Source organism: Dermacentor variabilis, chromosome 1 (assembly GCF_050947875.1).
Source record: "Dermacentor variabilis isolate Ectoservices chromosome 1, ASM5094787v1, whole genome shotgun sequence".
NCBI lineage: Eukaryota > Metazoa > Arthropoda > Arachnida > Ixodida > Ixodidae > Dermacentor > Dermacentor variabilis.
Genome location: NC_134568.1, coordinates 30,168,193 through 30,193,793, shown reverse-complemented (window position 1 = coordinate 30,193,793; position 25,601 = coordinate 30,168,193). Strand labels below are relative to the sequence as shown.

At 47.7% G+C, this 25,601-nt stretch overlaps 1 protein-coding gene across 1 annotated transcript in view; it reads left to right on the top strand.

Moving 5' to 3' along the window:
* LOC142576192 (bone morphogenetic protein 4-like) overlaps positions 1–25,601 on the top strand; it is a 341,586-nt gene that overhangs the window by 256,262 nt on the left and 59,723 nt on the right. The window contains exon 5 of the mRNA XM_075686206.1: positions 24,099–24,266. Coding sequence (XP_075542321.1) covers positions 24,099–24,266 — 168 coding nt within the window. The remainder of the gene's footprint in view (positions 1–24,098; positions 24,267–25,601) is intronic.

The window sequence follows — 25,601 nt, the reverse complement described above, 5'->3', positions numbered from 1 at the left end:
AACAGTGGTATCTTCTGTGAAAGATATGAAAAGAAGACACTAGAAGCCCTTGAAAAGCGCGCTGCTGACAATATTCTATTTTTCTTTTCGTTTGTCAAATTCCGCAACGACATTGGTGCCTGGCTTCACCAAGCACGAAAAGATAGCGGGACGTGATGTTTGTAAGGATAGCGCTGCCGAAAGTGTTTTGCGAATATATTGAAGCATCGCCTAGCCCTTATCAATTCCGTTATTTACGCAGCTCAACCAATGCGCTCCTCTGAATGAACGGGTATGCACAATTAGCCTATTATGGGCCGTAATCATGTCTTCACTAAAAGCGTACACTAAAAAAAAGTCTAGCCCATCCTACATAATTGTTTAAAATTGATGTGAAGCGAAGCTTGAGTGAAGCGGTCAATTAAATTCTATAGAAATATCGGCGATTCCTAGAATTGTACTTACGTTCATACTACGCAGCGTGTAATATCCTACAATGTAGAGGTTTGTCGACCACAAATATTACAATTTTATCTGATGCAGTTTTTAGGCCTATGTATTACACTGCGCACAAGCTATGGCGAAATGCAAATGCCAAATCAAGCGGATACGCATTGTGAAAAGACTACGTAGCAATATCACGAGGGTACGAAGGGGATGTGGGATGCCTGTGCAGGTAAGAATGGCGATGAAAAGAGTATACAAAGAGTAGAACACAGGCATTTCTACCTTAAAGGACGCTCTACCTATTATGTCACCGTAGCACATACCATTTCTGGAGGATGCTACAAGAATAGGCAAATGTCCAGGGCACATACCTAACGCATAAACCAAAGAAGGTAACGCAAATCGAAGAATCCTGTTGAATATTTGAATATATTGCGCTACTTTACTAAAAGGTTGGTGTGCTTTATAGATACCTATGAGAGGACATTACGAGTTCAGGTTTTATGTAGGAATCTATTTTTTATTACGCAGAAATGGCAGAACACAGGTGCGCTTACTGGCACTACTTTGTCAGTCAGCATACAGATGTTATATGCGTCCGTTTGCTGATACTTGTATTCAGCGCACATAAAAGCTTCGTATATGTATCTACAAATATATCTGCCGAAATATATCTGCCGAGATATAGATAGATTATTAGACAGCAGCCAGGAGCAGCAGGGACACACAAAAAAAATGAAGAGGCAGCATACTGAAAGATGGCTTCGTTGCACATACAGTCGTTTTGCGGTGGAGCTACATTGCTGTATTCACTGCTGCGAACGCGTACGGGGATGTCAACAATGAATGTTCGGTGATGTCTCTGCAGCTTGGCCAAAGCATGTGGAATGTATAGCAGGTGTTAATCGTACATTGGGCTCATAGAAATTGTGTGCGCCGTTATGTGAATGCGTCGAAGAATTAGGTCGAGGGAGCTTGTTTACGAAGAACGCGAGCTGTATCGGGGACACGCATTCTGTACAGTCGCCGTTACGCCTAACCGAGTTTGCTTGGCCAAGCCTGTTTAGCTTCAATTTAAGTGCAAATGAGCCTTTGGATGATAGTGACACAGAACTGCTCATTTCATTACTATTTTTTTTATTAGACAAATGAATACTGAACCTAACGTTAACGCGCGAGCACTGTAGAAAATGCACTGTACCTGCCGCGGTGGCTCATTGGCTCTACTCCTGAGGGCGCGCATTCGATTCCCAACCACGGCGACCACGTTTCAATGGCAGCAAGCTGCGAAACTCTTGGGCACCATGAACTAGGTGTGCTTTAAGAAAGCCCAGGTTATAATTCACCCGGAATACCCCGCTACATGGTTCCTCATAGCACACTGTGCAGTTCTGGTTAGTGATTTTTTTTTCATTGCAGTACTGATAAAGGCTAAATTGGAACATCAGTGCACTTCGCCACAATGTTTCAGCATGCATTCCTTGAAACTGACGCAATTCACAGAACCTCTGCTGAATGCATCTCGTTTCATTACCACCCTAATTCGATTACACATTTGGGAAATATACCCTAGGTTGCGTAACCACAACGCTTTCGGTGTAGATTCATTAATTATAGCCAACATCACACTTCGATTCTCGTGCAAAGAATGGCGCTACCAAGAATGGCGCTACCTGCTGCACACTATTGATAGCAAGTCTATTTCCACTAAAATGAAAACGAAAGCAATTACCTGGTAAAAGCGCCAGTGTGAAAAGCTGTCCCGGAACTCTGCACTACCATGGTGTTAAAAAAAAAGAGGGGGGGCGGGTACATTTGAAAATGCATTACAGTATGCGGACAAAACTTCCCGCTCGGTCTACACACGGGACCGCACATGAGCAAGTTATCGTCACGAGATTACCGCTTCTCACGGTCGCACTTTTTCTCACTACTTCAACGCGATCAATAGCTTTGATGACCACCCATATTTTAGCGAACTTAAGAGTTTACTGTCGTCCTTCTATTGTTTCCATCCGGACGGACTACATAGGGCATGCAAGAACACTCTCAGGAAAGGGAGCACCGTACAGGAGTCGTTGACACCAAGCAACGGGGATAGCCCGGCGCAGTAGATTTTCTTGGCTCTTTAGCGTTATCTAATCTCACTGTTGCGGAAGTGCTGGTTTAATGTTTGCACTGCCACAGCGAGTGACAACCGCTTTGATACAAGGCGATGCAGGGCTTGTACCTATTATGTGTAACATAGATAGATAGATAGATAGATAGATAGATAGATAGATAGATAGATAGATAGATAGATAGATAGATAGATAGATAGATAGATAGATAGATAGATAGATAGATAGATAGATAGGTGTTAGATAGATAGATAGATAGATAGATAGATAGATAGATAGATAGATAGATAGATAGATAGATAGATAGATAGATAGATAGATCAAGAAAACGCAGGGAGGTTTACTAGACGGCCATACAGTTTACTAATAGATAGAAAATGATCATTTTAAAAAGGCCATCCAGCTGCAAACCTACAAAAAAAAAAAAACCTACACAAGAGAGGGTGGTAGGAGAGTGAAAGACAGAGAGAAGACAGACATTCACATCCGTAATTGCTGGGCCTGTTGGAGGACAAAGAAATATTTGCTGAATTTCATTATGCGAGTTTCGTTTAAAGGAAGTCCACATAGGGCTGGAAGAAAAGACAAATATATAAATTAAGTGATGGATTCTTGAATTTATTGGGTTCTTTTCTAATAAAGGCGACTTTAAAAATTACGCCATTCAGGAAAGCCGCTCTTTAAAATCGTAGTCTATGCCTCATGCTATTTCAGTTTTACGTAATCTGAAAAAGCGACCCAACCGTGACACTAAGAGCAGCGCCTCTTAGGAGGCGGTGTATTATCGGTTTTGCTAGCCGGTGACAGGAGCAATTAGCGAAATTAAAGCCTCTTCTTGCGCATCGCATCCTCCTGCTCTAAACGCTGTAGCGGAAAATTCTTATTTCTGTTATTTGTCTCTCTCACTGTCGCATTACAGGCGCAACAACGTTCATGCGCAACCATCGTTATTTCTTTTCGACGCGCAATTTGACTGGTAGTGACAAGTCAGAACACACCAGCAGCAACGTTTCCGCTTCGCTGCTCTTTTTCCTAGTCGGCGCTTTCTTGCTTCCGTTCGGCAAACGCTCTCTTTTTACCGGACCGATCACCGCTGTTCGCTTCGTTACTTCCCTGTAAGCAGGATTTACAACGCTTCCGCTGGCACGGAGTAAACTTCCAGGGCGAGTTCAGTTCAATCCGCCAGAAAGAAATCATGTTTTGGACATGTTCGGCGAAGGCGAAAAGCATAAATAAAAAAAAGATCTTTTTTTTTTTAATGACATCGCAAAGAAATTTCGACTCATGTCAGCTGAAGCGAGACTAAGCCGGCGCTCGCTGCCGGTGTAGTCGGGCCCGGGCGTTTTTGTCCCCGTGGCCATTTGTACTTATATCCGAGTCAACCGCTTCACGCTCCGCTGGCGGTGTATACCCAACGGCGGCTATACGCGCGGGCTTGTTAAAATCATGACCGCCCCGCCACAAGAAAGAAGCCTGCATTTGTTTGTTGTGTATTACGCTTGCCGTTGTTGTATCTCTCTCACTCTTTCCCTATCGCTCTCTACCTCTCTGTCCGTGCGTCCACTGCGCGCACTACTGTTTCACTTTCAGCTTGGCGGCATTTTTTTTTTCGCGCTATGCCTCCCCATCCAGCCCTCTCTTCTTTCCACTTTGTGTTTCGTTTCTCTCTTTTTCTTTTTTTTTAATTCCTTTGCCCCTGTCTCAAAATGGCCATTATGATGTGCTTCGTTAAGTAGAAGTTATCCTTTTAAACAAACGGGAACATTGAAAAACTCGAGCCGCATCTTAAAGAAGCGAACAACTTTAATGAGTCTGGGCGTTAACCTAATTCTCCGGAGCCGTATACCGGTTGCAGAAAAGGGGGTTAGTAAAGAAAATGAGAGAGAGAGAGATATATATATAGATAGATAGATAGATAGATAGAGAGATAGATAGATAGATAGATAGATAGATAGATAGATAGATAGAGAGAGAGAGAGAGAGAGAGAGAGAGAGAGAGAGAGAGAGAGAGAGAGAGAGAGAGAGAGAGAGAGAGAGAGAGAGAGAGATTAACGACTGCGCCGCGCACGGCGCCCAGTGTGTTCTTTCTCAAAATCCGGGTAGAAGTTATGGCTGCAGTCATTAGTTCAGTCTGATGAATTGAACTGCGCTAGCGACTTTAATGGGTAAACAAAGCGCGGAATCCCGAGGCCGCTGGGCTAGCGCACGGCGTATACACAATCAGCGTGGGGAGAAAATGGCGCTCGATCGAGATTACCGGTTTCGCGTAGTGGCCTACTATCGGCACACGTACGTGCCAGACGGTTCCTGAACGACCTGGATCAGTTTAGACGAATGATATCCTGCGTTTATGTTTGCTAAGTGATCGTACAGAGTTGAAGGAGCGTGCATCTGGGGAAGTGGTGCGTTTCATCGTTACTAAACTTGCTGATCCCATGAAATTAATCTTTGGAGCAAAGAATTCCAAACGGGGAATTGTTTTTTCTAGCCGTGTGGACGCGAAACTTAGGGACACACGTGTAGGGCCAGTGCCCCAACACTTAATTTCCAAGCCCGCCGCGGTGGCGTAGTGGCTTTGGTGCTGCGCTGCTGAGCACGAGATTGCGGGATGGACTTGCGGCCGCGCCGACAGCATTTCGATGGAGGCGAAATGCAAAAACACCCGTGGGCACCGCGGATTGGTTGCACGTTACAGAACCGCAGGTGGTCAAAATTAACCCTTAGTCGCCCCCTACTGCGTGCTTCATAATCGTAAAAATCATCACGTAAAACCTCAAAATTTATTTGTTTTCCTTAATTTCAGCTTAAACGTGCTAGCTCCGAGCAAATAGATTTTTGTTATTTTTGTCACCCGTGTTACATTTTTTCTTGGTACGCAATTGTCGATTTGTCGAGTGACACCTATATAACACTATCTGATGACGCAACAAGGCAAGGCGTGTGAGGGTGAGTGAGTTTGCTTCTTGGATCTTGCAATTTCCCATCTAAAGGATCTTGAGAACGGTATATCATTTCAAACGGAATATATAAGTAACTACAGCTAAATGAGCACACGTACATGGTGATCGGCTCGATATATAATGCGCTGACAGATGTCATTTCCCACTACTATACCGCGACGATTTATACTGGCGCCTAGAATGTGGCAAAACATGCAGCCAGAAATCTCCCCTTGACGCCAGCGAAAATTTGGCTTAGTCGCATAAAATATTACATCCAGTAGCGTACCATTTTGTCTATCAGAAAGTGCCGACGCTCCCACGCAACCTATTGCGACTTAACTGTTCATTCGGAAAATAATTGCTGCGTTTAACATAAACTGTTCTTAAGCGCAGATTTCCCAAAAGCATTATTTCCTTAATGTATACTGTGCTTCAACACATCTTCATCCCGTGGCTGGTCTCGTATCACCGTATTTAGCTTGCTCTCGCTTCGTTAGCGCACGTCATTGTCGCCTATTTGCTGTCTCTTGTTAATCTCGTTCCTGTGGAAAGAAGCTGTCGCGTAGTTTCTGGATCCTTCTTTAATTTTTTTTTTACTCGTCCAACACCAGTCGACTCCGGAACATTAAGCACAACTGCTGTCTTTAGCGAAGCACAAATTGTGTAGGCAGGCGGAAGGAAGAAAAGAAGGAAAGGAAAAAAAAAAAAAGGCGAAGTAGAGCGAAAACAAAGGTGCACGCGGAAGAAGAGAAAAAATAACGACCATGGGGGGCCACGATTTCTTGTTCTTGTAACCTAGCTGACTGTGCGCGATTGCCAACAAGAGGACATAACGCAATCAAACGCGCAGAGAAAGAAGGGCGCCGAGACGCGAGACTGGAAGCGAGGCCAGAACGACAGAATTCTCTCGCTGGCTTGTTCCGCGAGACAGGGTTCGGATGAGCGCAATTACCGTAACGGCCGACGAGCGAGGATCTTGTTTCGTTGCGCGTTCGCTTAGCGCGGTCTCTTTGTCTCTATCTGTCCCTCCCTCTACACGTTTCAGCGGCGGCGTACAGCGCTTGCTCTGCGCCCGGTGTGCGTGCGTGTGCGTATGTGGGGACGTTCCGCGCGGCCCGTTGACGTTTCTGTATAGGCCACCCACGGTGGGAGGCTTTGCTACGTACGCCAAGATCGCCGCCATATGTGCGTTTTAGATAGGTGCGGGCGGGTGCCTGTCGAATTGGCGGTGCGGGACTCTTATTCCTGCTTACCGCGCTTTTTGTTTTCCCTTCCCCGCCGTACTCGCGGTTTAATGTTGCGCCGCATCTGGGAATCGTCCACGTCGGCAGGCGGAGTAATTAAACGCGGCTTCCCCGAACTGGCCCAGTTGTGATGCGTGCTTCTTTCTTTCTTTCTTTATTTCTTTCTTTCTTTCTTTCTTTCTTTCTTTCTTTCTTTCTTTCTTTCTTTCTTTGTCATATGTTTTTTTTTTCCACACAAGTACCTCCTTGGCTGTTGTGGTCTGCCCGAAGGAGGTACGAGCGCGTACTGGTCCGAGCTGCCGCTGCAAGACGAGTGCCAGATCGTTGCAGGTTTCTCAATATTGGGGGCGAGGACTTACGGAGTAGCCATCCGTGGGAAGTGCCACGCTTGCGTAGTATGAGGGATAACGCGGCGCGCTGCTCATAGGTTTGGCTGTCGGCGCTCAATAAGAACATCACGCGAGGGCCCTCCTGGACATTTGTGTAAGTACTCTCGAAACGACAGAAGTTCATTTGTGTCAGAATAATAATCTCGGAGAAACAGAAAGCACAGAACGGTTTACAGACGCTACCTCTTTACCGAATACGTACAGTGAACGCCCACTGCGCGTGGTCGCCGTTGTCGAGTCCCCCGAACCGGCTTCTTGCGCGAAAGGTAGGCAACCGCCGAACGCAAACTATGTGAAATATGTTCTGGTAGTAGGCTGTCTGTATTACCGAATGGAGCCTAACAGAACGAAGCCTCAGTGCATGCATGTCCGCAGACAATGTTTCGCTTTCACTGCGAGCGCGTTCTCGCACCGTGTACTTTAGGCCGCAGCGTATGAACATTTTACAGTATACACAAGCAACTATTGTTGCGTGGACACTATCAGAGCTGTTCAAAAATAAGCTTGTTATAGCTAGGCACTTCAAGGCCTACGGTGACTTGTGATGTGCCGTCGGGACGATTGAATCTTTTCTTTTTTCTTCTGAAGTGTTGCACGTTTCAGTGCCATTATTTCTGAAGTTGCATCGCACTGCATGTTTATCGGTCTTCTCAGAGAGCAATTACCGCCGCTTCTTTTTCTTAATCCAGTACATTATTCGTCGTTTGGTGCTACACAAGCATGAGCATTGGGCATGCCTTTTTTAATGTGCTTTTTACTGTTCGCTTTCCATTCCAATGACATTGCCATTATCTAGCATCAACAAGTTCATAGACCATAGATTCATGGCATTAGCCGGGCAGCGCGCATGGGCGAACGTCTCAGTGCGCGATTCTGCTAGTCACCGAACAGCGCAACTCCGACGCTGTATCAGAAATCTTCCTGGCGAAAGTGCCTGCTGCGCACCCGCGTTGTAGCCGATGGCACCTTGCCAGTTCTGAAGTTCGCGATCCAAGCTTCACGCAGACTCTTGTCCTGTGGGTACGTGTGAAGGATGACAACGGGCTCCGTTGCGTACGTCAGCGAGAAGTAGCCTACCATGTTGGACTTCTTCATAGGCAGCCACTACCTGTTATGTTTAGAGAGAGAGATAAAGAAACAAAGAGGGAAAGATAGGGAGGTTAACCAAGGACGTGCTCGGTTGGCTTGTCATGCATAAAGACTAATGTGCGCGTGTTTGATGCGGCAGACGGCTAGTTACTCTAAAAGAAGAGAAAGAATAGCGGGATTCGGCGTGAGCTCGCAGGACGCGGCACCTCGGCCAACAGCCAATCACGAAGACACGCGGGTTCTGGAAGAGGGAGAAAAAGAAGAGAAAAAGCAATTTTTTTTTTCTGTGGAGAAGAAGAAGCCCGGTGTGCGGCGTGGAAGAAGCAAGGCTGTCGGGCCGCGGTTCCGAAGCTCAAGACTTCAGGATCACCGGTCTGACGAAGCGAGGCTGTCGGGCTGCGGGTCCGAACCTCAAGACGCCAAGAGCGCCGGGCGGAGAAGCGAAGCTGGCGGACTGCGGGCCCGAGCTTCAAGACTTCAGCGACGGTCCGGACTCGGTCCTGCCTCCAGCCTGCGGTGTTCTCGGATCCTGGTGACATGGTGCGGAAGGAAAGAACTTTCTACCACTCCCCTTCTGTGACTCCTCTCCCGAGCTGCGATTAATCCTAAAGAAGCAAACAGCGACTGATGCTCATGCGACCGACGTCCTTCATCTGCACCGCAAGTCAAGTAATTGCGACCGCTCACGGACCTTACTATTTTAAATAATTGTTTAGTTGTATGAGAACATCCTGAGCTGCATGAACATTTTTGCTAGTCGTGGCATCTCGTTTAGTTGGCTGTCTGTGCTATGCTTTGTTTTAATTATATACATGTTTCGTTAACATTCGGCTTCGTTCTTTCTCTTTCCCACTGAGGATTCGTCTCAGTGGTGGTCAGAACAATTCGAATCGTGCAAGTGTGACTACACTGCCGGGCAAACAACCACACATTAACCTAAGCAAATCAAATCATAACATAGCTACCCTACACTTGGGGAGGGGGAAAAGGGAAGAACAGGTAAGGAGAGAAAAGAAAAATAATAGTCAGTCATGCACAGTCAGTCGCATAGGAATCTCCACTGGCAGTCCAGTGTCCATACAGTCCAGTGTCCTTTTGCACGCAAAAGCACATAGGCCATCGTACATGGATCTTTTCTTCTGAGAGCGCTCTATTGTCTAGCAGGTTGAGTTTCGCTTGTAAATTACGTCGTTAAGCGTCAAAGGACGGGCAATGACACAGAAGGTGCTCTAGAGTCTCGTCGCACCCGCACAAATTGCACGCCGCACTGTTGGCCTTTCCTATCAGAAATGAATAGGAATTCGTAAATGTGACGCCCAACCACATGCGACACAGTAATGTTGTTTAGCGACGCGCGAGCGCAGGTGGTAGGCGAAGTCGCCAGTTAGGGCCCAGAGAGTGCAAGCGTGAGTTGGGGAAACTCGGTGAATTCCATCGTAGAAGTGTGATGTCGCAAGAAAGTGATTGAGGTTGTCGCGCAGCATCAGTTCTTGAAAGTGGCTGATGTTTTTGGTGAGTCGAACGCGCAGCTTCATCTGTGCTGCCGTTGCCGACAATTCCGCAATGTTTCGGCAACCATTGAAATGCAAATGTCATGGTCTTTCTGGAGCGCGTGATTAGGAGCGCGCCTTATTTCGTACATTAGCTGCTTGTGTAAACCATGACGTAGTGCAAACTGCAGAGTCTGTAGGGCTGCTTTGGAATCGCAGAAAGTGACCCAACGATTTGCTGGCTGCTTGAGCACGCACTTGAGTGCACCTTGTCGAGCCGAATGTTCCGCTACTGTCGATGTTGTATTGTGTGAATATTTAAACTGTAAAGAGACGGAACAACTGATAGAACAATTACTGCTCCGATAGAGCTGTTGGAATTGGTGGAGCCGTCCGTGTAAATGGATATGCGGTCAAAATAAGAACCTATTATACCGGGTGTTCAAAATTAAGCTTTATGGTTTTCTTAATGTTAGGCACTGGGAGGCACGCGACGACCACGCCGCACGGAACAGCCGCGTCATATCAGGGAGGAGCTTTACGCCCATCCTAATTCTCTTGCGTGCGTAATCATGCAAACGACAACTAAAATTTGGAGTCGGATATCGCGGAGCAGGGACACGCTAGAAACATTCTTCCAACTGATACTCTGTAGAAACACGACTGCCTCAATGCAAACATACCTACTTACTGCAGTCAACAAAAAGTCAATTATACAATTTTAGTTAATTGGGCTGCTGACAGTGATAATTGCCACCTCACTTTGTGTCTCCGTGGCCACATAACTTATTTGTACAGATGGTCTTCGCGTACCTCCCAGTGCCTCATTTTAAGAAAACCATAAAGCTTAATTTTGAACACCCTGTAGTGCGTTCCAATGTTATGAAGCACACAGTCGAAGCGGGAAAACCTCCCCACTTAATCAGAACCGCAGCGCAGGCGGGAATTTAAACTTGCGTTTTCATCTCGCTTCGGCGCTTCCGAAGCAGCCGACGCGGCCGCCGTGTCCACGTGATCCATTATACCACGTCATGCCGACGGCGGTGCCAGCTTTTGCAGTGGTGGAGGTCGCCCCTAATATTAAGCGTGCGTCTGCGCGGGTGGGGCCAAGCCGACGTTATTTTACCTCAGTGAATGCGTTAAAGAACGGGACACTAAAAGCTGATTTCGGAATCATAATTTGTTACATGTACATCTGTAAGCGCATTCGCATGAATTCGATGCCTTGTAAGTGCTGCTGGAACGATACGTGGATGAAAGTCCCTACTTGGTTTAAAATGTGGTTGAATCACAAGGGCCTGAACTGATAAAGCAGCTTCTACGCGAGCACCTTTCGCGAAAATGTGTTTGCCGAACCTAGTGCTGTCTCGCAAGAAATGTCGCTAATACTCCAGCTTCCACCCGCCCAATAGTCTTCATTGCATTGGCTCGTTCCGTAAACACCCATCATTCAAATGCTTCTGCCAGCTATCACCCATGAGCGTGCAACAAGTGTTTGATGAGACTGCCCCTTAAGGGCACCATTCTAAACGTTTTGTAAGGGCCTTTCTCGCAGCGTTAGCTGTTAGGAGCGCATCCATGCTTTACTCACGTCCGTCGACCCCACCCATTTGCGCCGGGTTTGGTGCGTGCAGGGGCAAATTTCAAAGAACACGCAGTGGCAGTAGAACAGAGGTTGCAAGTTGAAACTTTGCACATATTGAGTAGTGCATGAGTAGATAATGGTAAGCCGTTCAAACCTCGTAAAATCCCGAAGCCCCTGATTACGTAACAAGTTTTACAGTAGCCTTCAAAGAGCGGCCGGGCGCACTCGGGTCGGTTACATCCTGTTCCAAGCATCACGAGCGGCTATGTTCGTAAGCGGAAGTTTGCCAAGAGCCCTTATAGGCAGCCTTCAGCAGGTACAGAGGGCGCCTTATATCTTATAAGGGGGACCCTTAGAGGCTTTAGCGGCGGCAGGCTCAAAGCATTCGGTGATAGTAAACGGTTTCAAAGGCGATGAATCGGTGCGTGGCACGGCTAACCTGCATTCGACTGCGTGATCCCGGCGTACGAGCACAAAAAGAGGGCAATCCCAGCTCCTGCGGGACAGTTCCGCTACATGTGTACATGACTTTCTTGCCGCTGACACCCTGCTTGGAAGTGACGCAGGTTTTCAGCCAATAGGAGTTCAAAATATTTCGCCGACGATTACGATACTCCCTAATGCGAAATTGAGCGCAGCTGTGTACGTTTTAATTTCGCGATATATTGGCTGGCACGGACAATCTGTCTCGTGCGGCACGTTGCTAACGAGGGAACTGTGGCGCGACTGCCTCGCTAATCGGGAGAATGCGAGAGGCAGTTCGTGGGTGGCAGGTGGGCGCGATTTAGAGCAGCCGCCGCAGACTGACCTCCACTCATGCAGTGCTTTGTTTTGATGCACTCGCCGCATGCCTTATCAATGGCGTCATCGGTGAACAGATGACGCGCGATAGTCAGGCGCTATCCCGGAGCGATCGTCGCCGCAGAAAGCCCCATGCACACTATCGGCAAAACGTGCGCGGCGCGCTGCCGCCGTTAAACTGCAGCTGCGGCCGAGCGGCCACACCAACTGGCGGCTAGCCACTGCGGCAGACACTTGACAGCATGAAAATCTCGCCTCCTCTCTGTAGGTGAGAAATGGCGCGTGCTTCTTCCCTCGTCTGTTGACCAGGTCAGCACTGTGTTTACGTTCTTCGTCCGTTGTTCCTGACGCGAGTCATTTCTTACGAGGATGACGACGTTGTTGCCACTGATTATAATCATGTTGGTGTGCTCTCTTCTGTTGTGGCGTCGCCGCGTTCCAAAGTCAAGGAGGATGAGACACTGGGTGTCGCCTTAGCGTCCTTTTAGTCACGGTCGGTCCTGTCATACAGAATTGGATATGGCGCTTTGTCTCACAAAACTTTTCCATCAAGACGTCTCGGTGTAGACTTATCATTGTAAAAAAAAAAACAGTCTCAAACCATAACAACCGAACCAACCGCGAACGAGACCAAACCAAGCAAATCAAACAAGTGCGAGCGAGAGCTGACGCAAGCAGACGATAGTACGAAACTAGTGGTCTGGCTGAGACCAGAACGCTCCTGCTGTAAGCATCGAACGGTCAGACGGGTCCGTATGACACCAGTTTCCCGCGCGAACGTCACTGAAGGGGCCGCTCTCATTGGTCTTCACCGTTCACGGGTCGCGTCTTTCATCTCATGGTCCGCGTTCGCTCTTTCATCCTTCGCTGTTGTGCTCGTTACTCGGTTACGCCAGCGCCGAGTCCGATGCTGACGCTCGCCGCAGGAATGGGCGCGTAAGAGATGCGCTCTAAAAAGTTTGCTACCGGTGCCGGCAAGTAACTGGGAGATTTTCAGCATGAGGACGCCGCTGTACGTCCTATGCTGAAGTCCGGGGCTGTATGTCGTCAGACGCCTAATGCGACTTGGGTTTGACAATGAAGGAGCAATGAATGTGTCAAATGAGCCTACAGTCTACGATAAATGATTACATAAGTAATCATTCACTTCATATGGGCAAAAATAAAAGCCGTATTTCCTTTCTTTTTCACGAGAAATTTTTCCTGTCCCAAGCTCTCTGAACACATTTAAAGAATTTTAAGTAATTTTCAATGCCCATTGACATCGTGAGATTCGATTTTCATCGCGAGTTTCCTTTTGAAAACTATATAAAACAGCCAGTCCGCACCATGGGCTAAGGCATGGGTAGATATTTTTGTCTTCTATGCGCCTCGCGTGAAAGGAACAACAAAGGGCAAACACGCAACTAGTAGCTATGTTTTTCTGCCAAGCGCGTGATCGAGCGATCGTTTACGTTTCCGGTGGCCATATTTCAATGGCACGAGCAGGAGAAATGACGAGATTCATTACAAATGAAGGAGTAAGTAAATAAACAAAGGACGCATCATTCACTATTAGACATACTATACTGCCGATGTATATCATTGCCGTTCATCCCTTCTATCTCTCGAATGGGCAACCGGGCACATTAGAAGACGGCCCATTTCGGTCGATCGATACCAGATTATGTTCAAAACTTACCGGAGCCCCGTTCGCCGTTTCTATCCTCAGCTTTGCCGAGTACCCAATTTAAGCACCCGCCCGTGTCGTCTCCCGACGCAGGTCATCGCTGCGGAAGCATCCGATTTCCGTGAGCTCGCTGCCAAACGGGGAGGGGGCTTGACTTTGGCGTATCGAGGATTGAACGCGTAATCAATAAAGGAAACTCAGCGCATTGCCTTCGAGCTAATTACCCGCCTAATTAGTGCGCACGATACACCCGCTCTTGCTCCTCCCGCGAAGTCGTCTCGATCCTCCGTGTTCGGAGTTGTTCGGCCGCGGTGGGGCCATATAGGATATCTATAAGTAAAAATATACTGTATGTTCCCAGCTAACGTTATCCCAGCTATAAAAAAAATTGTGCAGGATACGCTTAGAAGACTTACGGTGTTCGATCGTCAAAGATCTGACGACCGAACACCATATTTCTTATAACAGTATCTTGCCACCATGTTTTTCTTGTTCTTTCTTTCTTTTCACAGCTTAACTAACGTTAGCTGGGACACACAGTATATATAGCATATTTTTTTTAATTGTTCGTGGGCATGCATGCCCACCTTTAGCGTACTTGAAATGACGGGACGTTGATATCTATATAATTTATGGGAATTCGCTCACCCGATTTATGAGCACGCAACAGCACTCTCAGATTTTTGAAGCAAAGCTCTGATCGCCTACTTTCCCGGGGTTCCACATGGCTCCCTGGCTGCGGTGCGATGTTCGGTCGATCGCTACCTTGGCGGATATATTTGTGGATATACATGCGAAGGTTGCACCAGATACAACAAAATTCCACTAAATGATTAAGGACCTTAGCCTAGGAAGTGTAAGAGTGTGGTCGAAGGTTAAAATGCAAAAGACAAAGGTCGTGCTAGAGAACCTCACTAAAAAAACAAGATCTCGTGATTTGCAGTCAACCGCTAGAATATGTACAAGACTTCTCTTGGCTAGGTCAGTTGCTCACAGGTAACATCTATCATGAGTAGAAAATTTGCAGAAGAATAAAAACAGGTTGTAGAACGTACGGCAGGCATTACGAAATCATGACGGGCAGCTCCGCTATCCTCGAAAGAAAAAGTGTGCAATGATTGCATTCTACCGGTACCATAACATATGGGGCAGAAACTTGGCGGTCAACAAAGAAGCTTTAGAGGAAGTTAAGAACCAATGAAGAAACCAGGAAAGAACCAGGTTAAGAACCAGGAAGAATTCAGGAAAGAAAAATGTTATGCGCAAAGTTAAGAGACAGGAAGACGGCGGTGGGACTAGAGAGCGAGCGTGGGTAGCCGATATTCTAGATTGGAGCTGGGCAGTCCACGTAGTGCATAGGTCAGATAATGGATGGTCTATTGGAGTTACCAAATGGGAGCCAAGGAAAGTGAAATGCAGTGGACGACGGCAGAGAAATAGGTGGTGGGATGAAGTTACGAAATGTTTAGACACAACATGGAATCATTTAGCATAAAACATAGGGTAAGTAAATATCGCTTATAGAGGCCTTCGTCTGGCTGTGCACATAAACATAGGCTGACCATGACCATGATGATGATACGAAGGCTATATGAAACTACAAGCGAGATGCCTTATAAAACAATTTTATGCTGACCAAGTATGTGGATAATAGTTATATTAATTATCATATTAGCTTCCTGCATAAACTTGAACATATAATACTGGCTCACACGCATCTCGAAACACACCGTTCTTGTAATGAAATAGTCAATTAGATTTCACCGATTCACTAACTTTTTTTGCGATTCAATATGTGCCCCCCCCCCCCCCCTCAACGCGTGTTTGTCGTTCTTCGTCAATCCTCCACAATAGGAGTGTCCACTACGACATAAGAGGTACAGTATCCCTATATGTTGCTTGATACGTTTCCTACTTTTCTGTGCATACCCCTGTCATCCCCATTCTTTCCTCGACAAGCATCATAGATCGCCTTCGTGCTTGTGACATCGTTCATCGTTGCGTATACATTTCAAACTGCGGCCGCCTTAATTGTTGCATCTGCAAGTTTGCATTTTGGCATCTCTTGTGGACGAGGCAGTGCATAAATATAAAAATTGCATGCCAATAAGGTTGTGATCTTTCTAGTGGATAAACATAAACATTCCGTTAAATTACTCGATGCATAGGATGAAAGTAAATAACATTGAACGCATCGCCTTTAGTTGTAATACATTTATTTAACCGTTTTACGAGTGCTTCGCTTCACAGATTGCAACATGTGTGTTGGAAGCGCATATTTGCTCTTTTTTTCTTTAAAGATGGTCTCCGCTGGACGTCAGTGTTTCTTGCAGCATTAGGTGTTTGATTTCTTTCGTTCGTTTGCTTATCTGTGTGCGCGCGTGCGCGCGTGTGTGCGCGTGTACGTGGGTGTTCGTTCTTCGTGCACTTCATGTACGGTCCTCGCAGTTGTTCGCCCTTCTTCCTCCTCCTTCTCTCGATTCAGCCGCGTACCTACCTCCGGCGTCTCCTTGTGCGCGAGGCACAATTAATGCGCGAAGCTGTTCACCTCAGCAGCAGCAGTAGCACCAGCCCTCCTTCCTGCGGATGGCGCTCCAGGGAACGTCCGGAAGCCCGATCGAACTGTACTGCGTGTTGTGCGCTCCGACAAATTGAGAACATTAAGGCAGGCGCGTCTTGCCAGGCCGCGTATATTCTCTCCTCGAGGTACGCGCGGCTGCCAGTGGGTGGGCTCCCGTGCTGAGGATCTTTCTTTTTATTGCGTTGTTTATTTGCCTTTTATGGTGCTCAAGGCAATCAATTACTGTTTCTTTTATTTGTTCTATTTCCATCTTCGCCGCTTGGAAGCAATCAATAAAGGGGAGTTCTGCTATTTATTTTTCTCCCGCCCTTTTTCATGCGGGGCAAAATCACGAGTACTTATGCCTTCCGCCGGTTAAGAGAAACTGCATTGCTCTTTGTTTCCTAATTTTATTGTTGGTTTATGTGAGCTGCCAGCCATAGGCGTGTTTTCATGAACACATGATGAGGAAGACGAAGGGGTTCTTTGATAGAACGCCTGTAATTGTCTGTCTGCTTTTTCGCTTTCTTTCTCTACACTTCTTGGAGCTGCCCGATCTTGCGGCAATGGATGAAGAGAACTTCGAGGACCGTCCTGGTGCGCAGCCGTCAGGTCGGATAACGTCCAGGAAACGTGGAAGCGCATCAAGTGATACAGACAGCGCGGCCACTGAGTTATGCTCGGACAGCTACGACTCGTCGGATGATGAGTTCAAAGTCGTCATGAGTAAAGCAGCAAATAGAACACTACTGCAAGCATCTTCGTCGGCAAGTGCTTCTACCAGGAAGAGTGCACCGCAGCGCTGGCTGCACACTGTGCTGTTCATGTCCCTTGACCCGGCGACCAATTTGCGGTTCCTAAACATGCATATCCTCTCTTCGGATGCTCGAGAAAATTGCGCTAAATGATAATTAAGACGTGAGAATAAACTCGCACAAAAATGTCCTGGCAGTTGACGTGTTGCACTGAAGCGCCCTAAAGGCCTACGTATTGTAACTGAGATTGGCATGGTGAAGGTGCGATCAGTAGTAATCCCTACAAGTGGCGATGGTACTGCGGGCGCCATTTATGGCGTTGACGTTGCCATCGCGAATGGCGAGTTGCCAATACTGATCAAACCAACGACAGAAGGCACGTTCATTACGGATATTTCCATACTGGGAAACATTGTACGTGAAGGTTTCGTCTAAAGGAGACAGTCTTCCTTCCCACGTCAAGGTAGGACATGTCCGTCATCCAGTATGACCCTTCGTGTCGAAGCCCCTCCATCGCTTCAAGTGTTACAAGATTGGCAACATAAAGTGTGTCTGCGTGAAGAACGTTGTGTGCCCGCGGTGCTCTTAAGTCCCATTCAGAAGTCGCCTGCCTTACAGATGCTCTAAAGTACCCTAAGTGCAGTATTGCTTACAAGGCCTCATGAAAGGGTAGCCCGCGGGTGCGGAAGGAATTCATGATCTTCATACAAATGGTTCGGGACAATTCAACGCATCGGGAGGATACTGCTACTCTTCCGTGACGTCGGCATCGACAACTAAAATGTTCACGAAAAACCGCAGCTGCAGATAGCGACACGCAATCTTCCGTCAGAAGGGTTGCCGCATCAGCGCATTGCATCACCAAGACTAATACTTTGCAAACAAACAAAGACTCGCCCGTCCTGAAGAATGGCCTGAGCTACCGAGGGCACAACGCGCTGCGGAGTTACCTCAAAACGCACCGACCTCTACGGCTTTGGCAACTGTTGATGCGATGTTGGCTGATGATCTCCAGGTCATCAACATTTCGCTGTCTCTCATGAATGCCATTCGCGTTATACTTAAAAACGTTAAACCTTCGTTGCGCAAAGCGCGCTACAGGTGCTGGACACTTTGAGTCCAGTACTTGCAGCCTTTGATTGAAATCATGGCTTGCCAGCAACCGTCGTTTCGGGACGAAGTCCGGAATGCGTCGATATTTCAGTGGAACGTCAGAGGACTTAAGTCACGCATGTCGGACTTTCGACAGTTTGGGTTCATGAACCAGTTTCCCACCATCGTCATCTGCGGCCCCTTATCAGCTCACGTCAGACTGTCCGGGTATGAGCGCGTCATGTGCACCACACACGGAGAATGCACAAGATATCGTTTTCATGCGATGTGATCTTACGTATGGCCATGATCCAGTGTCACCTGACCAAGAAAACCAATACGTATGTCTGACAGTGAAGAAAGGCAAGCTTACTTTCACAGTAGTAGAGCCCACATATCGCCCTCAAGTCGGCTGGACTGCGAGTGGTTATGGTGAATCATGACAGCGACTCCGCGGCCATGCGTGATGGCTAGAAATTTTAATGCCCGCCACTATCTCTGGAAAATATCTAAGATAAACTCTAGGTGCAGCAAATTAGGGTCATTTACCTCTGAACAAGAACTGTGTTTGATAAATGATCGAAGCCGCCCCACCTTTCCTCGTGGAACCGTATACAGTAGCTGCCTGGACCTCACCTTTGTTTCACGCTCCTTCACTTGAAAAGTCAGGTGGTTTTCGGATATAGAAACATGAGGAAGCGACCAGTTACACACTTATCCTAGGATTGAAGGGATGTCGGACTCCAAGTTAGCTGACGTCACCCAATGTATCAACAGGCAGATGTTCAAATAAATTGTTGAAGACGGCTCTCGTGATGGCTTGTCCTCTAGCCTAGACAACACTATGAAGGGTGCCCTAGAGGCTACTACGCATTCCCTTCCGAAAACGTCTACACGCACCGAATACGACAATGAGCTGGAGAACCTTCGTGCAATTCGTCACCGTGCAGAGAGAAGATACAGGCTTACAGAGTCTCTATATGACTTGAGGTTGGCCAGAAGAACTCAAAAGAAAATTCAGCGTCGCATGGACAAACTTGCATCGCAAAGATAGACATCGTTCTTCGAGTCTTTGGTTTCAAGAAAACTTTTGTCTCACATATGGAGAACTGTTCGTGGTCTCCGTGGAACCCCTCAGTAGCGCCATCCATTGAAGTCTTTGGCTCTTCACCAACAATGCAGAGAGATAGACGTCGCTGACGATTTCTGCAGGAGGATTGCTGGCGAAACTAGATCCGCTGGAACGTCGACGCTCGACCACTCAGTGATTTCACGCCACTCCCGCATGGACAGTCCTTTCCCTATGTACGAACTTAAAGGTGCACTTGCCTTGTGTAAGCATTCTTTATCGCTAGGACCCGACGGTATAACTTACCGTGCCCTGTGTAATCTTGACGATGAGGCTCACAAAGTGCTCCCGCTCTTGCTCAACAGCTCCTGGCAGACAGGTACAGTTCCCCAGGAATGGACGACGAGTCGTCTAATTCCACTGCTCAAGCCTGGCAAGTCGCCTGCAGACATTACATCATACCGACCGATTGAGCTTGCCAATTGCATTGGAAAACCAATGAAAAGGACGGTTCTAACACGGCTAGAATGGTACCTCGAACATTTCCAGGTATATCCAGACTCAATGGCCGGTTTCAGGCGCGGCCGCTCTTGCATAGAAACATTATCGACTTAGTGACGTACGTCGAGCACCAGAATTCCTGCAAACGATTATATGCTGCCCGGTTTCTGGATGTTAAACGAGTATACGATAACGTAACACACGAAGCAATTTTCAGCACGCTATAAGCAGTAGGACTTGGTGGCAAGATCTATTTATATATTAGTAGCTATCTGCATAAGAGATCCGTTTACAGCGAAGCTGTATGCCTCTACCGCCCAAGAAAATTTTCGTGTCGTTGGAGTGGTAAGCAAAAAACTCAGTGCCCTTCCACTCTGTGAAGAAGAATGACCAGCGAAGCTGTGTAGGTGGGCCCCTTAATGACGAACTGCACCTGCGCCGCGGGTCGGCCCGGCATTGCACTATCTTCGGGATCGGCCGACGTATGGGGAATGCTTAACGCCTGCTTCACCTCCGCCGCGGGCCGACCCGGTATTGCACTATCTTCGGGATCGGCCCACGTATGGGTCCGCTGCGGAGATGCAGTTCGCCATTAAGGAGCCCACATACACATCTTCGCTGGTCATCCTTTTTCACAGAATGGAAGGGAACTGAGATTTTTTCATACTTACCGAGGATGGCCCAACCTCCCAGCATTACAGTAACCGTGGGGTACCTCAAGCTGCAGTACTGAGCCCAACGCCCTTCAGTGTCACACTCATTGGACTCGTCGATATCCTTCCATGCACCGCATGCATCTGTGCCGACGACATTTGTATTTGGACGTCGGGTGTTACGCGACTGCAGCTTCGCGCGCGGCTTCAGGAGGCAGGCACTTTAACATCATCCTACCTTCGAGAACGTTAAGAGACAGAGAGTGGTTTGGATCAGCGAGCAAACGGGTATAGACGATATTCTGATTGACATCAAGAAAAAAGGTGGAGCTGGGCAGGTCATGTAATGCGCCGGTTAGATAACCGTTGGACCATTAGGGTTACAGAATGGGTTCCAAGAGCAGGGAAACGCAGTCGAAAACGGCAGAAACTAAGCGGGCGCTAGTCCCAGATTTTTGGGGGTGGTCATGGACAAAAATCTTTCCTGGGCCACTCATGTGAATTATACGAGAAAGCGTCTTAAGGGAATTTGCCATGTGTTTCACTTCCTAGCAGGAGAGACCTGGGGAGTGTCAATACAATCTATGCTTCAACTGTACAGGGTCCTCTTTATTGGATTCCTGTGGTACAGCCTACCGGTCATCTCCAACACCTGCAAAACTAACTCTTAATGCAACCCAAGGCAACGAAGCCCAAGCCCTCAAGATAAGCCTTGGCCTACCGCGGAGCGCGCCAACGAAAGAAGTGATTGCAATAGCTCAAGATTACACTATTAGAACGCACATTACCATTGACACAATGACTGGGCAAGTAAAACACATCGCCCGGACCCCTACCCACCTGCTCGCAAGTTTCCCAGTAGGAATGCCCCACATGACATTCAGTGCACTGTCTTCGCGCACCGCGCCTCTCTCAGGTCAGGTTACGCACCTTCGGCAAGACATTCGATTCCTCCATGAAGTGTGAGCCGTACTCAAGTACACCTAACAATCTCAGGGATTCGGAAAAAGTTGGACTTACCGCCATCTTCACTCAAGCAACTTAGTTTACTCCTCTTGTACGAGAAATACAGCGACTGCACACACGTCTATACTGATGGCTCAACTACAACAACCAGCTCCGGTGGCGTTGTAGTTTTACTAATAATGGGAATAATCCAGTGGTTCAAGGCTTCCAATATCATGTCTAGAGCTACAGAGCTCGCGGCTCTCCGCGTTGCACTTCATGTGATAAATGCTGAAAGTACTCGAAAATGGGCACTCTTCTGCGATTCAAGGCTGGCCTTACAATGTGTACAGTTGTTTCTGCAATATGGAACTGACGATCAGCTGACGTGCGAAATTGTGGAACTTATCCACCACTTGAGAGAAAAAGGCCATGGTATATCTCTCTTCAGGGGATACCATTGCAGTACCATTAGAAATGAGGACGCTGATAAGGCAGCTCGGACGTCAAACCAGGAAGACCACTGAGTCCACATTCCTCTCTCAAGGACGACGTTGCGAGACAGCTTCGCATTCTAACACGCACACTCTCGTTAGCTGAGTGAAGTACAGCATGTACCAGACTGCACAGACTAAACCCTTCGCTGCAACTCGGACCGCCGGTCCGACTGCACCGACGCGAAGCGTCTCTTCTGTGTTGGTTGTGGTCGGGAGCTGCCTACACGAAAGCTTATTCTGCACTAAGTGGAATGGAGAACACCTGGAGCCTGGAGAACACTGACCACTTGTTGTGTCGCTCTCCTCAACTTGAAACACACAAACAATCTATGTCCAACGCATTCAGGAAACTAGATAATCGTCCTCTGCGTGAAAGGACAATACTAGAAAACCGTCCCATCGATGACCGGCTCAGAAGGCAGTGAAGACACTTTTGTGCTTGCTAAGAAGGTCTCGCTTGTGCGAGCGCCTTCGACCCTGCTCGTCTTTATACCCCTTCTCTCACTCCCCCTTCCCTCTCTTCCCTTTCTCCCTTCCCCCAGCGTAGGGTAGCCAACCGGACTCTTGAGTGGTCAACATCCCTGCCCTCTCTCTCTCTCTTTCATGAACACATATCAATGCTTTTACAAGTAAATACAAATCCCTCATTAGAGCTGTCGAAATCGTAAGTTCTGGTTATCGTTTAGTGGAATGGGAACAGTGAAAAGGTTTGGAAAGTGACGTGTTCCTTGTTTAATTCGGCCCTGACGTCTCAAAAAGCCGGAAATGCGCGGAGCCACACAAGAATCATAGGGCGCCATTCGGGCTCCGATATAATTTTCGTCTTTGTTGTTCTTCTGCAAGAATTAATGTAGCGGGAGCAGCTGGCGTGATTGTTAGCTCCGTAGTGAAAGCAGCTCTATAGTTGAAGCCAATTTGCACTTGATTAAACACAGTAGTGCCTGCAGTATACCCTTTGCTCGGCAGAAAATAAATTTGGGCATTTTTAATCACTGTTTCTTTGTTGTTGCTGCTGACTCATTTCAGAGAAGAGCGAGCTGCGGTGGAACAGCTGGCGAGCGTGGATTTATTTATCTTTGTTATGATTTAATTAGCTTTGAGGTGAGGTCTGGCTCCGTGAAAGAGCTGGCTCGAACGCGCTCGCTCGAATTTTTCGTTTATTCATCGTTGAAGTCGGTGGGCTTGACCGAGAGTAAAGCGTTGGCCCTAAGCCTGAGTTTAGTGCGCGGAAATAATGAATAGCTGAAGAATTGACTGTCATTAAATCGAAAAGGAACTGGACGTTGTGCGCTTTCATATATGAATTCGTCAATTTCAAGTAGGGAGAGGTGCTATAATCTGGTTGCGAAACCGCCGCTTAAATTTACGTCTGCATGTAAGTGTAAGCTAAGCGAGCGAAATGGGCGTGTCCGCTCGTGTCACAATTTGTTCATTTGTCCACACAAGCCGTTCGCTGCGTTGTAAGGCAACTCTCGCATTGGTTACGCACTACCAGCGTGCATTTTATTCCAAAAGAAAGGGACATGCAATATTTCTTGTAGTAACACAACCAGGTGAGCTAGTGCATATATCAGGAGCGAACAGGCGCAATACAGTCGCCACAGACCTGCGTCGTCATGTCAAAAAAATAAATTATGGGGTTTAATGTATCCAAACCACTTTCTGAGTATGAGGCACGCGGTAGTGGAGGACTCCGAAAATTTCGACCACCTGGGGTTCTTTAACATGCACCTAAATCTAAGTACACGGGTGTTTTCGCCCCCATCGAAACGCGGTCGCCGTGGCCGGGATTTGATCCCGCAACCTCGTGCTCAGCAGCCTAATACCATAGCCACTGAGCAACCACGGCGTGTTGCGCCCTCTTGGTCTGTGTCCCGTTTTAAGCGCGGTTTCTTTCTGAAACTGACTTCTTATGCGGTGATGGTTTGCTTGTGTTCCGTATTAAAACCCTCACTTTCAAAGTGGCGACATAGGTTTAACTGTTTTACCGCTTTCATTTTTATTTATGAACACAAAAGCCAGCAAGCTAGGCATCATCGTTGTCTAGCAAGCTGAACTTGCTACTTGCTACATTCATAGGTGTTATGTAGCAACTTGCCCAACAAGAAGTCCTTACGAAATTCTGTCTTAAGGTCTGACTACCAAGTAGACTGCAGTGCGTCACTTGCAAAAAAAATGAAGAAAGAAAGAAAAGCCAGCACTTCCTTTTTGTTAAGCACACTGCGGCACCGAAGCGGCAACGAATGACGTGCATATACGTTGCCTACGCAGGGCTGTTGATGACGGTTCGCACGGCCCATGGCCGCCGGTTGGAGGACGGCGTGCTTCGTTTCGCCAAGCGACACCAAGGCCACGTGAACAAGCAGCCCATTCTGGTGGTGTTCAGCGACGACGGCAGGCCCAGCAGGGAGACGCTGTATCCGACTGGCGCCTCCGGTGGTGAGTACTTGTCTCGAGTTCCATCAGGCACTGGCGTAATGCCCCAAAGCGCGATCCGTCGTAGGGACAAATTCACGTATCTCCTCGTTCCTAAGAACCGTTTGTAAGTGGCAGGCCGCCTTTTCTAACAACGGGTTCCCAATCATAATTGGCCGGCGCCTACATTTACAAACTGCTTTACTATATGAACTGCCATGTGAATGCGGGCCCAGGGAACCCTAATCAGAAATCATTCCTCACAAACGAATGGTTATCGCGCGCCGACGTGCCAATTAGGTAGTAGCTCGGTAGGCATTAGGATAGGGTTTTCGAGCGATTGAAAGCAAAGCGGAATATGCCAGAACATGTGGCCGAATTCACAAAGACTTTCGTTCATAAGTGCTTGATACCTCTGATGCATGCTCTTATAGTACTCTGATACCTCTAATACGCCCCGATACCTGCGTACACTGCCGGCCAAGTACACAACGTCTGCTGCGCTGTCATCCGCGGTTGTACAGAATAACTGAGAAAGCTTTTTGGTTGCCTTCCTCGTCATTCCGTTCGCTGCTGCGATTGGCAAGCGCCAGTTATTATGAACCGCTATTGCGTGCGTACGTCAGGTGGGTTTGTATATTCAAGCCCCAAGTGAGTGTGCCCACAAGCACCAGCTCCGAGTAGTTGAGCAATGTAAGGCATAGTGCACTCCCCTAAAAGAAGAAAAAAAGAAAGAAAGAGAAAAAAACTTGCCTCTTGGGCTTAGGCATTGCTACAGTCAACAAAAATGAATCTTCGACGGGCCGTGCGCAGAATAGTGATCTGTCTTCTATATGCACGTTTATGTTCGATGTATACAAAGGTACTGAAAATAGGTGCGCAGACCGTTAACTTTTCTTCTCAACTCGCCACCTTTCTATCGCTGGCGAAGCTAAACGCAGCTGCTTTTCCTGTGCCTGTGGGCAGCTTTCTTCAAGCTTTCACTTATTATTCAACGTTATAAGAGGAAGAAAAACGTCGTAATGCTGTACGGAAAAAAAAAAGACGGAATACCGCACAAAGTGTTTAAAAAAAGTGAGGGGGGCGCACACACGAGCCCCGTAGGGGGCCACCAGGCCCGCTTCGAACTCTGCGATCTCCGCGCTCAGTACACGCGGGCGCGAAGAAGCCAGTCCTAATTGAGTTTGTCCAGCCGACCCTTCCTTTGGCAGGGAGCGGAGAAAGTGCCTCGAGCAAGCGTTTGCGGCTTATTTGCTGCTTCGTATGCCACAGAAGCCAGCGGCCGGCCTCCTCCCTTTGCTTGCTTTTCCGCGCTTACTTGCTTGCCTGCTTGTATGCTGTTGCTTGCTCGCGCACGTG